This window comes from Brassica napus, chromosome A10 (assembly GCF_020379485.1).
Source record: "Brassica napus cultivar Da-Ae chromosome A10, Da-Ae, whole genome shotgun sequence".
Taxonomy (NCBI): Eukaryota; Viridiplantae; Streptophyta; class Magnoliopsida; order Brassicales; family Brassicaceae; genus Brassica; species Brassica napus.
The window spans coordinates 17,500,094-17,514,441 of record NC_063443.1 but is presented as its reverse complement, the minus strand read 5'-3'; the positions used below and the strand labels follow the sequence as shown (position 1 = coordinate 17,514,441).

The 14,348-nt window shown below is 38.0% G+C and overlaps 3 protein-coding genes across 6 annotated transcripts; 1 reads left to right on the top strand and 2 right to left on the bottom strand.

The window, feature by feature from the left end:
- Nucleotides 1–1,807: 1,807 nt before the first annotated feature.
- LOC106419332 lies at nt 1,808–7,329 on the top strand. 3 transcript variants are annotated; one of them, XM_013860095.3, is made up of 22 exons: nt 1,808–1,954; nt 2,104–2,313; nt 2,586–2,648; nt 2,801–3,063; nt 3,192–3,285; nt 3,365–3,442; nt 3,517–3,576; nt 3,666–3,770; nt 3,912–4,022; nt 4,248–4,289; nt 4,425–4,538; nt 4,617–4,693; nt 4,928–5,178; nt 5,266–5,387; nt 5,476–5,518; nt 5,606–5,697; nt 5,875–5,923; nt 6,267–6,337; nt 6,457–6,570; nt 6,707–6,807; nt 6,979–7,024; nt 7,145–7,329. In XM_013860095.3, exons 2-22 carry the CDS (start codon nt 2,179–2,181, stop codon nt 7,193–7,195), a joined length of 2,082 nt encoding a protein of 693 aa, XP_013715549.2. In that variant the 5' UTR covers nt 1,808–1,954; nt 2,104–2,178; the 3' UTR covers nt 7,196–7,329. The 3 variants fall into 3 exon arrangements, with proteins under 3 accessions (XP_013715549.2, XP_048598441.1, XP_048598440.1); XM_048742484.1 differs by having other exon boundaries at nt 1,857–2,313; nt 4,925–5,178; nt 6,267–6,325; XM_048742483.1 differs by having other exon boundaries at nt 1,857–2,313; nt 4,925–5,178.
- On the bottom strand, nt 7,290–9,490 carry LOC106419333 (putative nuclease HARBI1). The gene is made up of 4 exons (XM_013860097.3): nt 9,051–9,490; nt 8,339–8,823; nt 8,028–8,259; nt 7,290–7,958 (listed from the first exon to the last, which is right to left on the bottom strand). Exons 1-4 carry the CDS (start codon nt 9,295–9,297, stop codon nt 7,462–7,464), a joined length of 1,461 nt encoding a protein of 486 aa, XP_013715551.2. The 5' UTR covers nt 9,298–9,490; the 3' UTR covers nt 7,290–7,461.
- A 670-nt stretch (nt 9,491–10,160) lies between these two features.
- LOC106419334 lies at nt 10,161–14,283 on the bottom strand. 2 transcript variants are annotated; one of them, XM_048742480.1, is made up of 12 exons: nt 14,079–14,283; nt 13,096–13,973; nt 12,648–12,655; nt 12,053–12,228; nt 11,912–11,972; nt 11,735–11,833; nt 11,554–11,648; nt 11,328–11,435; nt 11,161–11,228; nt 10,946–11,056; nt 10,557–10,863; nt 10,161–10,457 (listed from the first exon to the last, which is right to left on the bottom strand). In XM_048742480.1, exons 2-12 carry the CDS (start codon nt 13,212–13,214, stop codon nt 10,347–10,349), a joined length of 1,263 nt encoding a protein of 420 aa, XP_048598437.1. In that variant the 5' UTR covers nt 13,215–13,973; nt 14,079–14,283; the 3' UTR covers nt 10,161–10,346. The 2 variants fall into 2 exon arrangements, with proteins under 2 accessions (XP_048598437.1, XP_048598438.1); XM_048742481.1 differs by lacking the exons at nt 13,096–13,973; nt 14,079–14,283 and adding an exon at nt 12,757–13,059.
- Nucleotides 14,284–14,348: the final 65 nt, after the last annotated feature.

The window sequence follows — 14,348 nt, the reverse complement described above, 5'->3', positions numbered from 1 at the left end:
GAAGACATGCTATCAACTTCATGGGTTTCCATCAGATTCTGAAGTTTCTGAGCCTCAGTCAAGCATACCTGTAATTAATAATCATAACAATGGATCTCAATCTCAACCAAAAAACCCATCAGAGATAATAGAGACTCTAGACCCTAGGGCTGACAAAGAGAATGCATACTGGTTATACAAAGATCCTCATGGTGATTGATATACACGAACCTTTCTCTCTAGCACAACTCAAAGCTTGGAACGACGCAGACCACTTCTTCAACAACTTCAAGGTCCGTCTGGATGTTGGGGGGCAGAGCCTGGAATCTGCAGCTAAGCAGCCCCGGGACCGGGACGGGGACCGGAAACTGGGACGGGAGCGGGGACGGGAAACGTCAAACTTTAAATTTGTAAATACGGGTACGGCATAGAAACGGCGACCATATTATAAAAAAATATAAAAATATCCATAAGTCAAAATGATAAAATCTGAAACATAAGTTTTAACAGCAGCAAATACACTTAATCAAAATACTAGACATCAACAGAAACAATAACACACATGATAAAAATACTAGACAGCAACAGAAACAGCAGCAAACACAATTGATCAAAATACTAAAAAGAAGCTAAAAACAAAATATGATACATATAAAATGACAGTCACATCTTTGTATAAAAAACACAGAAACATTGTATATGAATTATTTTCGTAAGATAAGATTACAAGAAGAAGGTAAAGAAAATGCTTACGCGTTTTGCTTGTGATATAAACAACAAAGAGACAAGAAGGTAAGGAAAGTGCATCTGGGTTCTGTTGCTGATATATCACAGAGAGAGATATGGTCGAGACTTGAGTTTCAAAGAGAAAGAAGATGGAAGTGCAAGAGACTAAAGTGAGAGTGGAAGAATCGAAGAGACAGAGACACTATTATTTTTTTTAATTACAACTTTTGATCTTTTCAAAATTGATAGAATAAACACATTAAAGGTTAAAAACATATATGGTTTAATTTTTTACACTTTTTATAACACAAAAAATCAGATGGATACGTCTATTTTCTGCGGAAACGTTTCCGGAACGTCTCCTTCTCTGACCAAGCCCGTACCCGATGAGGCTTGACGTCCCGGGTTCACCTCACACATATTGGGGACGTTTCCTAGGCGTACCCGAGACGTCCCCGTCCCCCCGACGAACCCGATACGTGAGACGGCACCAACTTGGAGTACCCGTGCAACCTAGATCTGCAGTTTTACTAACCGATGTTACTTCTTCCAGTTTTTAGCTGAAGACTAGATTCAGTGAAAGTGGTTTCAGTTATCTTTTTATTCTCTTTAGATTGCATTAGGGTTGCTCCTCCTTTTATATAAACAGCAAATAAAGAAAAAGGGTGTGAAGCTTTACCAACCATTCTTCAATGAGAGTTTGTTTTTTTCAAAATCATTGCTTTTCAAGATTCTTGTCCTATATTTATAATGTTGGCAAAAAGCCTGAAACACAAATATGAGATTTATGGAAAATTAAATCAATGTTTGTGAGAGAAGTTGCAATGACTTCCTTAGTCTTGCATAATATATTATCATACTATATAGGGAAAATCACATGAAATGTATTTTGTATTTTTTTTCCTAATACTGACGAGTGAAGAAGAATACGACCTTGACTAGTTTAATTAAGGTTACTAAAATTACAAAAGTTGCCAAGTTTAAAATAGTATAAAAGTTACTATAAGTCTCTAACTGCAGAAATAACAAAACCAAAACTTGGTATGATAATAAATAATATTAATGGTGCTGCTGGATATTAAATATTGTAATAAACAATGTTAAAGAGAGAAAAAACAATTTTAATAAATTAGAAAGAAAATAAAAACGAGAAAAAACCCAATTTCTCCGAGGTCACAACTCGAAAAAACTCAGAGAGAGCTTGCGAAGAAGAAGAAGAAGAAGCTTTTATATAGTTTTCTCCATTTTCGTATGATTCGTGACTCATCCTCATCATACCATTCCTTTTTCAATTCAATTTCTCATTTTTTATTTTTTTCTATTTTAATCTCTCTCTCTCTCTCTCTCTCTCTCTCTCTCTCTCTCTCTCTCTCATACACCTGTTGAAATCTGTAACAGCGAGAGCTAAATGTTGATTGGTTAGATGAGAATTTGAGAATAGCTGCCGGAGATTGCTCAAGTTTCGATTTCACGATGGACAACGGGCACGAGGAGAGACTCGCCGAGAAGTTCTCAGGAGTGGGTCTCAGAGAATCTTCCAATGAAAACGATAGCTTGTTCCAGGTCATCAAAGCCGTTGAAGCTGCCGAAGCCACAATCAAGCAACAGGTCTTTGTGGCGTTTATCTGAACTTTTACTACTTTACATAATCAGGCTTTGTGTAACTTTACTTAGGGCGTAGTTATGTAGCTGCAAAAAATAGAATTGAAGTTTTTGAGTTGTAGATCCGTTTAGGAACTTCTCGGCTCCTTTGCATTTACTGCTACTGCATAGTGAATGGTTTCGATCTGAATACTTACTCTAAATGGATTTTTTTTTTTTAATTGGTAAAGTCTTGAGCGTTCTCTCTGAGTGTGTTTTGTGTATATTGCTCTGATTAGGTGGAGGAGAATAACCTCTTAAAGTCTGAACTTCAGAGAAGATATCTCGAGCTTGCCAAATATGTAAGTTACTTGAATCCTCATGGTCCCTAGTGAGTCTCAAGGATCTTTTCCTTAGATCTCTGTTGACATTTCTATGTTATGCGTTAGGGTGTTTTGACCAGATTTGGAAAGTATGTGTGTTTTAATGCTAGTTTGTTTTCTATCTTTCTTAGAAATCAGGTGAAGCCACGCCCCAAGCATCTCACTCCGCTGGATCTTCCCCGTTGCATCAGTCAGTTGATCGGAGGAAGGGCGTGATCAGTGCTCTAGGTGCTGGTTCATCAGGTATGCTAGTTGTTCACCATCCAAATGGAGAGGAAGCTACTGTGAGTAATCGTTTTGAAGAACGTTCTGATGGAATCATGACTAATGGCGTAGTAAGAGGAGCCTCTCAGTTGTCTTCTACGCCGTCTACAATATCACTATCTCCTATGAGGTAACTTAACCTCTAACGGATACTGGCCTTCTGCTGTTGCAGTTTTATTGTTAATCTCGTGGTTCAGTTATGTTTGCGTCAACACTCTTGTGTTCTTTTAATTCAGTGTCTGATTTTTCCTTTGTTAGATTGGAAGGAGAACGTGACTCGCACATCATTTCGTCTACTCATGAGTTGATGCCAGTAGGTGAAGTAAATAATTCGGGGAGTGCATGGAAGCAGGTTTAAGTCACTCTTACTAAGTCTTGTTTTTCTAGTGAAAGTTAGAAAATGTTTTTCCCTGACTATGCAAAGTATCCAGGAGCTTATTCACAAGGTCAACGAACAGGAACAAGAGATTGTGCGGTTACGAAAATATCTTGCTGATTATGCTGTCAAGGTGAATGTCTTATGTTTTAGGCATGCTTGGTTTACCTTATAATTTTTTTGACTAACCTTTTGGCCTGTTTTTAGGAAGCTCAAACACGCAATGAGAAATATGTCTTGGAAAAGCGTATTGCGCACATGCGATTGGTAAGTTTTTTTTAGTTATTACAAAATATTTGTAACTTCTCTTTCTCGACTTTTATCTTCTTGTTCATATATCGTTCTTGTTGTGTCAGGCATTTGATCAACAACAACAGGACCTTGTTGATGCTGCATCAAAAGCACTCTCTTATAGACAAGAGATTATTGAAGAAAATATTCGCCTGACATATGCCTTACAGGTATTATTCGCTTGTATCTTGGGATATGCGACAATACTTTTGTGTTGATCTTTTTGTACTTTATCTCAAAGTCGGATCTGTCTCTAGCACCTCACTTTTATTTGTACATCTAAATGGCAAAGGCCTCTTTCTCTCTATCAGGCTGCAGAACAGGAGAGATCTACATTTGTATCGTACTTGTTGCCTCTTCTATCTGAATATTCGCTGCATCCACAGATCTCTGATTCTCAGTCTATTGTTAGCAATGTGAAGGTTAGTTCCAAATTCTTAAGTTTTATCTTGCGTCAGTCGTTTTGTTTTGCACTTCAGATCTCCTTCATCGTCTGTCTTTGAAAACTATTTAGTTTGGTGGTTGCTCTGCATTTTTCTGATAGTTTTAACTTCGCCGTGCTTGAAATTCATAAAAGTGAAAACAATATAAAAGAGGTGATAGATGACTTGTAATTGATGTTTACATCTATATTCATTCGTATTCAGGTTCTATTTAGGCATCTGCAGGAGAAGCTCCTTTTTACTGAGGTATGATACGCGGGTATGAGATTTGCTGACGTCAAATTTCAGCGTTTGTAACAGTTTACTATTGATGCTGGAGCTATTACCTACTGATTTATACTAAGTTGATTCGTTCTACTCCTTTCCCTTGTCTGATACTAGACAAAGCTAAAGGAGACAGAGTACCAATTAGCACCTTGGCAGTCAGATGTAAATCACTCAAATGCTTCGCCTTTATCACCATATCATCCTGTTGGTGTGACTTTGAGATACTCAGTAAGTTCGTATACCTCTGCGTAATATTGATGTGCTTAAGTGACTTGAATACAAAATTCATTCGTTTCTTTCTATCAGACAGAACCAGAACAGTATCACCAAGATGGGCGTAGTGTACCAGCCGCGAGTAATTACCATCTTGATGGTCCTCAGAGGTATTGATGCACTAGATTTTCTGTTGATTCCCGGATACCTGATATAGTAGTGAACTAGTGATTCTTTATGAATGTGGAAAATAAGGAAAATAAAGATAAAGCTGAAAACATTGAATATTGTGATTTTTATGGGAAATGGACTGGGCTAAGTTATATGGAGTTATTTCTGGATTAGTGCTTTTGATTGCATATTGAAATCATTTTGATGATCAAATGTGTCTTTTGTTCCAGTAGATCACCAGCCTTTCAGATGCCTGTGCAACCAGCTTTTAATCAAGATGAATCTCATGGACCAAATAACCGTGTTCAGTTTCGTGAGCCTCTCAGCAATACATTTATGGACGATCCATATGCAGAAGTACAAGCAGATACAAATCAAACTTTGGAAAATGCGAATTATGCAGCTGAGTTTGATGAGCCAAGCCCCTCAAATTACCCCAATTTGCCCCCAGTTCTTGAAGAGCCAACTTCATCTTTTTCTGAGGGTAATGGCTAATAATAATAGTTGCATATTGCCAATTCCATATCAGTCTTTCACTTTGTCTTAAAAAATGTTGGACCACTCCTTGCAGCTGCAGATGATGATCCGTTGCCAGGGATAGCAGACCTACAGATATCAGGAGAACCTTTTCCTGGACGAGAGCTTCTGGCTTCTGGACACTCCATCCATGGAACGACAAAATGTAATTTTGAGGTGCAGGCTAAATATAAATCTGTATTACTTACCGGGGTTTTTGTCAAATTGCAGTTTAAATATCTTCTTCCATTCTTGAAAATTTCAGTGGGTGCGGCATCTGGAAGATGGATCAGTGAATTACATTGATGGTACACATTTTCCCCCTACCACTTTTTCTTCTTACAATTGACTATTGGCGATAAGAGAGATTAACTGTTGAGAATATCCAAACATAGGAGCAAAGAAGCCAAATTATCTTGTTACTGCCGATGATGTTGATTTATATCTTGCAATTGAAGTTCACCCCTTGGACGATAAGAATCGCAAGGTTTGTTTTCTTATATATATATATATTCTCTGATGAATGAGGTTTACTTCAACAACTTCTAATTTACTTGATCAACCATTAGTTTATTAATCTGCTAGATCTGAGAACCATTTTGTTACCTGGCTGGTTCAGTTTTACATATGATTCATACGATTCATTTATTTACTGTGATTCCAGGGGGAGCTTGTGAAGGTCTTTGCCAATGATAATTGCAAGATTACATGTCGTAAGTTTATGCTTTTTACTTTAGAAAATTTTGGTCGCTAATGTTGTTAACAAAATTAAATCCAGGCTTGTTCAATCCATAATTAACTTCAATTCGAGAAGCACTACTAAGAAACCTGTTTTTGTTTTGACCTTCAAGAGTGAAAGAAATTATACCTACAGGACTTGTCAGTTTATACTTCAGTTTTGTTTCTCCTTTCTGTTTTATGGTTTGTTAGATAACTCAAATTCCAGCTTCTTCGTTAAGCTCAGTTTGCTGTTATTGTTCTTTGATATTACCGTGATCTTACACTAAAAAAGTTCTGGAGCTATCTGGTAATTGTATACCTTGTTTATTTACACAGATCCAGAGATGCAGAGTCATATAGAGAAGAATCTTCATAACAGCCATGCATCGTTCAAGGTTTCCTATGCAGTATGGCAGTTCTCTTATTTCATCATCTACAATTTTTATGTGTTCTTAGGCTTCTTAGAATGTTCCTTCATATACCTTTATTTTCCCTTTTCATTATATGATTCCTTTTTTTGAAACAGATTGGTTATATGGATATATGGGAAGCAGCTACTTTGTCTATCAAGAAAGAAGGCTATAGCATCAAACCAAGTAACGATCCTGTAATTACAGAAAAGTTCTCCTCTTCTACCACTGTAAGAGCCTTTCCTTGTGCTCTCCTTTTTCTTATATACTTGATCTTCACTGCATTATAATGTTAGCATATGTACTGAAGGTAACTAAGTGTAAAAATGATGAACTAATGCTATGACCTTTCTATGCTTCTTTTAGGTTGCGATTCCCTTTGAACAGCCTGCGGATTTTGTGATTATTGGTAGTGATGGCGTGGAGCATCTCTTTCGGGTGGATAATGATGCAACGGATTTTAGCTGGTAAGTAATATCTTTCTTTGAATGAGCCTAAACCTGGATCTAAAGTCATTGAATATTTTTCTCGTGTTAACTTTCTAAGTGGAGTTGTTTAATGCGTTCCAAGTCTCCATTTGAAGTTTTCGGTTTCTTGTAATAAACAGCCAATCTTGTCTTTTGTGTTGTATTTGGCAGCTCAAGGGACACAATTGTGCTCACCCTCAGATTATTTATTAAGAAGGTAATGTTTCTGGCAGTTGAATCAGTTATCTTTTTCATGATATCCATATAAGTGAAACTCATCATACAAAGATTAGCTTTTACGATTGGTTGATCATTTGATTTTCTAATTTTCTTGCAGGCTCTGCAGAGAAAGAAGGGCAAGAAAAAAGGATTTTTGTTTAACAAATGAGTTTTTGGTAAATAAAATATTGTTGGCTCTTTTTCTCTGACAATATTAGAGATAGTCCTTTGACTGATTGTGAAATGTTATGCAAGTCTTGATGTAGCTGATTAAAAAAAAACAATTCAATCAATTTCAGTACAGAAGAAAAATGAGCAAAGAAAACAATAATGGCCCTTTGTTCTTGTTAAACTAATATAAACATAAATGAAACTCATTAGCATATTCATGTTATTACATAAACGCAACAGAAAGATTACACTTAGGTAACAAATCTACCATTCTTCCCACTTGTTCATGAAGTCATCCCACATAGTAAATGCAATGGAGTCTCGTAGAGAATCAGCAACAAGCTCCCTAGGAGTAGAATCCATGTGCAGCAACTCTACTTCTTCTTCCTCCTCTTCTCCACGAGATTCCTCCTCTGCAGCAGCAGCAGCATCTTTACCTTCAGTAGCAAAGAGCCAGTCGTGAGCCCCATCTTCCCTTTTAATGAAGTTATGCAGGGCACACGTCGCAATCACCAGATCCCTCTGGACTTGAAAATGGTAAGGAGGCGCTGATTTCAGGATTGGAAACCGAGTTTTCAACATGCTGACTGATCTTTGGATAACGCTGCTTAGACACATGTGCCTATGGTTGAAAAGGTCATGAGCGTTCTGCGGCATTTGGCGTGTGCCATGGTACTCATGAGGACCGTACCTAGCTCCTTGGTATGGAGCAATGAAACCTTCTGTGTTCGTGTAGTTTCTGTCAACAAGATAGTATTTTCCTGGCAAAAAAGGCAAGTCATTATAGGACTAAAAGGATGTTCTGTATGTAGAAGAAAGTTAAAAAATACCTTTGGGAGGTTGTGGGAAGTTCTGGTTTGGATCATCTAAAACTGCTCTTAAGATGCGTGAATCGTTGATAGAGCCTTCCCATCCAGGGCATACAAATATAAACTCCAAATCAAAGTTGCAAGCTACAAGCACGTTCTGCGTAAGTATGCCTTTCTTGTTCTGAAACCGAGGCTGGTCTTTTATAGGAAGGTTAGCAAGAAGCTTCAAGCCATCTATAACTCCAATACAATCCTGAGGGGAAAGGCCATAAACAAATCAAACTAAAGAACATTGTTGCATCATGTTCTATGATGATATGTTCTTTCTTTACCTTGAAATATGGATAAAGCCTTTTGCTACTGACTATATCTTCATGTGTTTCCAAAACCGGTGGCTGAAAAAACCCGCGTGACACCGCCTTAACCGCCTTCAACACATTGTTGAAATGGCGGCTAATGGTTTCACAAGAGAGGTGGAACCTCTCTTGTATAACTCTGATGCGCTGGTTATGACCTATAATGCTTAAGAATATAGCAACCTGCTCTTCCACCAGAACAGTAATGGTATCTCTCAGCAGTCCTTTCTCTCTAAAAGTGTCGGATAGTTTGTGAAACAGACGTTTATCCATCCGAAGCACTTCCCTGCAATCTTCAACAGGTCCTTGTAGCAAGTCTTTCAAGTATGTACCTCTTGTACTAGACAAAGTTCCCGGAGGTTGGTTTACTAGACTTTGGTAGTATAAGTAGCCAGCAGCTGCAGCAACTAGCTCCATCTCATCTAGTTCTATGTCTAAATCGATGCTACTAGTGGAGGAATCTGAAAGTATAGCCACAAAGGTAACAGTCAGTGTTCTAAAAATCGGTCTAGACAGAGTCTAGCCGTCTGCTTAAATGGCAAATTGGATTTAAACGGTTTAAACGTTACCGCCTAGCTATTTTTTTTTTTTAACATTGGTAATAATGTAACTAAAATAATGTCATTATGAGAAGTGTTTGTACCAGTGACAATATCAAATGTTTTATTTCAAAGATTGTTTCAAACACCTTGTAAGTTGTCTCCGTTCTTGTTAGTCAAAGCTGCTGCTCTCATTTTGGAAGCTGCTGCGAGTTCTAGCATGGCTTCAACCATGGCAACACCACCAGCCTTGCGGTTTCTCCTGCGAGACGGTCCAGAACCACCAGAAGGTGCTGTCGGAATACGCTTGTTGTGTCCGTTAATGACGTGTACTTCGTCTCCAGAGCCGCCAGAGGAAAGTTCATCATCATCATCATCAGCATCACCAGACATCATTCTTCAACATGCAAAAACCAACGCAAGTGATTCAGACAGAAGAGAATGTGAGAAGCTTTAGTACACGACCTTAGCTCAAAGCATCAGGTTTGAACAAGAAGAAGGTTTGGTTCTGAGAAAGATTGAACGATTGCTAATGGCCTAGAACATTAGGGATTCTGACAATTGAGTCCTGTCCCTTAGTTTTGTTTTCTTTTTATTAGTCGCTCAACACTTTCAACACTTTATGTTTTTGGCGTCATATTTTATCCGATATCAAATTAGCCCAGAATCCAAAAAATATATTTTAATTTGTCTACTTGAGATGATTAACCAAGTGGCTAATCTTCAATATCTCCAAAAAAAAAAAAAATTGACGACTTGAGATGATTAATCAAGTGGTTAATCTTCATTATCTCAGACTAAATATTAACAGAACCTTTTAAACTTATTACTCATGATTCGCCAATGAATTAATCACAATGACAAATAAAATTGGGAAGAAGAAAGAAAAATCCAAAGGGGATTGATTATCTATAATCTTTTACTAATTAGCAATTAAATTATTTAATTTGAATAAAGTTTACAAAAGAAAAGAACAAGAACACAAGAAGAGACTCAAAAGAAACTATAATCTCTAACAATAGATCATTGATGATCGGTTCTCGAAAACGCAGCACTCAGCGAGCCTGACTTCGGTCTCCTCGCCCTTTATGGCGAAAACCTTGGCGGTGCTAACTGCCATAAACTTTGCCCTCTCTCACGGCCTCGATGCAGTCTCAATACTCTCTGACTCTCAAATCCTCATGAATACGATCAAAAAAAGGGAGAACAAGCTTGAGATCTTCGGTGTGCTTCGAGATATCTACTCTCTGCTTCCTTCATTCAAATCAATCTCTTTTTCATTTATTAATCATACGGCTAATGTTTGGGCCGATAATGTTGCTAAATAAGCCCTATGGGCTCTAAACAATGTTTAAGGTTTTAATGAAAGTCTCAGGTTTTACAAGAAAAAAAAAAAAAAAAAAAAAAAAATCAGATAAAGACATGAAAAGCTTTTTATTTTCTCTTCAGCTGGGAGCCAAGAAATGAACACGTGCAAGTGTGTACTCTTTCCCAGCAATCCAAACACCAGTCTGTGACCATTGTACATCTTCCCAATCCAGATTCTCCTCCAACACCTGTTCTCCATTCCCACAAACATCATCATCATCATCACTGTTATATAATTAAATTAAAAAAAAATCCAAGAATTTTACTAAACAAGAGTATATGCTAACCTCGACATGATCAGGTGGGAGTGGAAACCCGATAGACCGCATAAGCTTCTGCGGGAGAGGTTTCTTACATCGTGACCAACGGAAAACATCAATTACACTGTTGTCTGAATCTGTATCTGTTTTTTCACCGTCTGTTGTCACATGAGGGAGAGGTTTCCTCCATCGTAACCAACGGAAAACGTTTAAGGAAAACATGACAGAGTTGTTATTGTTATCCATCTCCTTAGCTTCTTCGGATGATGAGGGTTGTTGTTGGGAGGCTTGGAATGCTTTCATAGTCTTCTCTCCAGCGAAACAGAGCTCATACCTATTTGCCATACAAAAGAGTTTGATTTAGCATGTAACAATATCTCATTAATGTTGTTTGATATAAACATGTGTTTAAATACCTGGATGAATGTGTTTCAAGGTACAAAACTTCTCCTTTCTTCAAGCGAGCAGAGGTGAAAAGAGGCTTTTTCAGACCCTTATCGGCCACAGCGCTTATGCTATATTTGATCCTGCAAGAAACAAAAAAGAAAAGTAAATCAATGCGTGGGTAAAAAGTGATCTTAGAAGGTAAAGATTATCTAAAGCATTGTGCGGAAGTTTTCAGAGAGTTTACCAAGGTTCATTGCAGAGGTTGTATTGTATTGTTACTTCTCGAACAAACCTTTGTTGCCGCTGACCATTCTACAGAACGGTAAACAAGTCATCAGTACTGAAACATGTCTAATCAAATTTTGAAATGCAAGTGAAGTGAGGGATAGAGAATCAGAGATTTTAAAGTACCGAAGCTGCAGCTCTGGTGGTCATAGACTTATCAACAGCCATTGGTGCAAGTGTTGGCTCTGAGGAGTGTGTAAGAGAGGGTTCCAGTTCTATAGTTCCACCTCCTTTCTGAAATAAAAACACCAGTAAGGACTTGAAAAAGAATCCACTTTTTAAACTGGATATTATGAACATCCTGCCAAGGAAACAAGGAGGACAGATAACAAAGAGATGTCAAATTAATAACCTTAAGTATATAGCACCGCTCAACTTTGTAACTGCATCCGATTCCAGCTCCCCATGATCGAGAGCGGACATTGTTCCTTAGCTTGGAGGTATAGTCTTAAAATATAATATATATCGAATATAAAAAGTTAGTATGAACATGGAAAAGTCAATAAAAGCACAAAGATAAAAACCTAACTTACAATCTTGTGACGGCAAGACTCTAATGGTAGCACGCAACTCTTGCAATGTCGGTGGAGGAGGGGAAGATGTAGGACGACAATAACCTGTATGCATGAGAACTAGAAGACATACCAGAATCAGTGTTATGTTAGTTCAAAGCCAAGGCATGAAATGCAAAGATTCTTTAGGACACGTACCAGCAACAAGATCTGAATCATCTGTGTATATGTCTGTTCCCCATAGCTGGCCACCTCTTACCTTCATAAAAATAAGCCAAAGGTCTCAATATACAATAAAAAAAGATTATGAGAAAGTCTTTGGATGTATCTTCGTCTTACTCGGCGGTTAGTAGCAGTAACATACTCAGCTGGAATCTGAACTTCAAGAGTGGGGCCATTACTTGCGAACTCACCACTTTTGTCAGGCTGAGAAGATTCATATTCCTTCCACAATTTAATCAGTTCTTGCATACATTCCCCAACGTTGTAAACAACAACCGGAACCTCTGATTCGCCTGGATCATTCAGTAAAACAAAAATTCAACAAGCTGTCGCTCTGACCAAAACTATGTTCCATATAAAAGTTGATAAAAGCAGCAGAAACTTGATACATGTGAGCTCAACCTTATACTAATCTTAAAAAAAAACAATGCAGAGATATAAGCAACACAAATGAAGTAGGATTGAGGATTGAAACCGACTTTTTGGTCCAATCATTTTATATTTTAACATTCTACCGTTACTCTGCAACCTAAAGACAAGCCTAAGAAGGAAACCTCAAAAATTAATTATCAAGTACAAGTGTGTCGCAGATGAGCATCATCAATGCGCATATAAAAACGAATGCCGGTTTAACCGATTATTTTTCTTTCACTATTGTTCACCAAGCAGTGCAAATCGATCCTTTCTCGAAGACATAGTAACGAATGATTACCTTGTACCCTGCAAAGAAAACACACACACAATCAAACATGGATGATGCATTAGAAACCAGATTAGTGACTGACAAAAGTTCAAGGACTTAGACCAATTAACTAACTTACATGATAAAAGAACTGAAGGAAAAATAATCTTCTTAACACAGAGAGTAAGGGAGGCGGCAGGGAAGAATATCGAAAGAGACGGCAAATTTAGGTTTACAAGGTGCAAAATTTTCTTTACAGGCTTTTTAAAAGAAAAAAAAACAATAATGGTAATGAGATATTCTCAACAATAATCAATATCGCCTGCAGATTTTACTAAATATGTGCAAATTTCAACCAATCCTGGCGTCTCTACTCTCTCCAAAAGGTAAAAAAAATGTATAGGATTAAGCTAAGATATGAGAGGCTAATACTAATTAGACAGAGGCTAATATAAATGCGTAAGACAAAGGGACGCACCCTTCGTAGTTGTCCTGACTCCGTGAACGGACACGGTCGTAGTTTGTTGGCTGTCTCTCGGCCTCAGCATTCTCTTCCGTTGCTGAACTCCATAACTGGAGGCATCTTTTCTTTTTCATTGATTCTGCTTTGCTTTTGCAGCTCTTTCCACTTCTGAATTATTACCACCCCTCTCTCTCTCGCTCCTTTTGTCCTTTGATTATCTTTCATCTTCTTCCCACCCCTCTGTTTCGTTCTGCTTCTTCTGCTCTGGTGCCACATATTCCTCTTGTGCAGGTTTTGGCAGATGCTTCACCGAGCTCTTTCTCGTTCTGTGAGACCTCTTCAGCATCAGTCTCTAGCTCTCTTTTAATATGATCTTTTTTTTCTTCTCCTTCTTTCTTTCTCCATCGTTCTGCTCCACCCTCTCTCTCGTTTCCCACCTATCGGTTTATTTTTCTTCTCTTCCAGTCTCTTTTGGTTCGCTCATGACACTATAAGCAAACATTGATCCTCTGCGGTCATTTCTATCCTTATCACGGGATGCAACACACATATCCACATTTGCGTTTGAACCTTCACCTCTCTTCCCTCTATGTTAATCCTTCTACTCTTTCCAAGCCAAGTGAGCATGCCCATCCTTAGTCTCAGCCTTTGTGTCATTATAGTTCTCACTCTCCCTATCAATTTTTGTATCCCTATATAGCTTCCAGTGTTAACCTTTTCCACTAAAGTCACCTGCTGATTTCTCAAACTTGGCGATGCTGATGAACCTGAGCAGGTGGTGGAGAGTAACAGGAGGATGAGTAGATTTAGGGTAGGAAGAAACTGAATCACTCCAAATTCACAAACCCCTTAAAAATTAGCCGCTCCAGCAGACAGAACTGAAACTTATTCTTCTAAAATTTACAGAACAAACAAACACACAAGGAAATTGTATCACCAGAAGAGCCAATGAAGCTCTGGAATGAACACAGACAAACAAAAAAGAATAGACTTTTAACCGATTGAAATTGAAATAGAGCAAACGCTTCTGGAGATTGCCGGAATGTGAAAATGGCAGACTTGTTTGAGACTTTTGCACCGTCTCTCTTACTCCCCTCTCCTGAGTACTATTTTCGTTTCTCGTCCGTTGCTTGATTGCTTGTCGATTTAGGACAAATGTAAATGATCTCTGGTTCGATCGTCTTAGACCGTGTCTTAACCCGCACTTTTAGGTTTTTGTATATTGCGTACTTACCCTCATACTTATAGAATATCTCGTAAGTTTCTCA

Bases quoted from the DNA above. Each gene is read 5' to 3' on its own strand.
- LOC106419332 (XM_048742483.1), top strand. From the start codon at position 2,179: ATGGACAACGGGCACGAGGAGAGACTCGCCGAGAAGTTCTCAGGAGTG. The intron at 5,179-5,265 runs GTAATGGCTAAT...CACTCCTTGCAG, and splicing joins AACTTCATCTTTTTCTGAGG to CTGCAGATGATGATCCGTTG. The intron at 5,924-6,266 runs GTAAGTTTATGC...TTATTTACACAG, and splicing joins TAATTGCAAGATTACATGTC to ATCCAGAGATGCAGAGTCAT.
- LOC106419333 (XM_013860097.3), bottom strand. From the start codon at position 9,297: ATGATGTCTGGTGATGCTGATGATGATGATGATGAACTTTCCTCTGGC. The intron at 8,824-9,050 runs GTGTTTGAAACA...CTATACTTTCAG, and splicing joins GAACGGAGACAACTTACAAG to ATTCCTCCACTAGTAGCATC. The intron at 7,959-8,027 runs GTATTTTTTAAC...CTTTTTTGCCAG, and splicing joins CTTCCCACAACCTCCCAAAG to GAAAATACTATCTTGTTGAC.
- LOC106419334 (XM_048742480.1), bottom strand. From the start codon at position 13,214: ATGAAAAAGAAAAGATGCCTCCAGTTATGGAGTTCAGCAACGGAAGAG. The intron at 11,973-12,052 runs GTAAGACGAAGA...ATTTTTATGAAG, and splicing joins TTACTGCTACTAACCGCCGA to GTAAGAGGTGGCCAGCTATG. The intron at 11,057-11,160 runs GTAAACTCTCTG...TGTTTCTTGCAG, and splicing joins AACCTCTGCAATGAACCTTG to GATCAAATATAGCATAAGCG.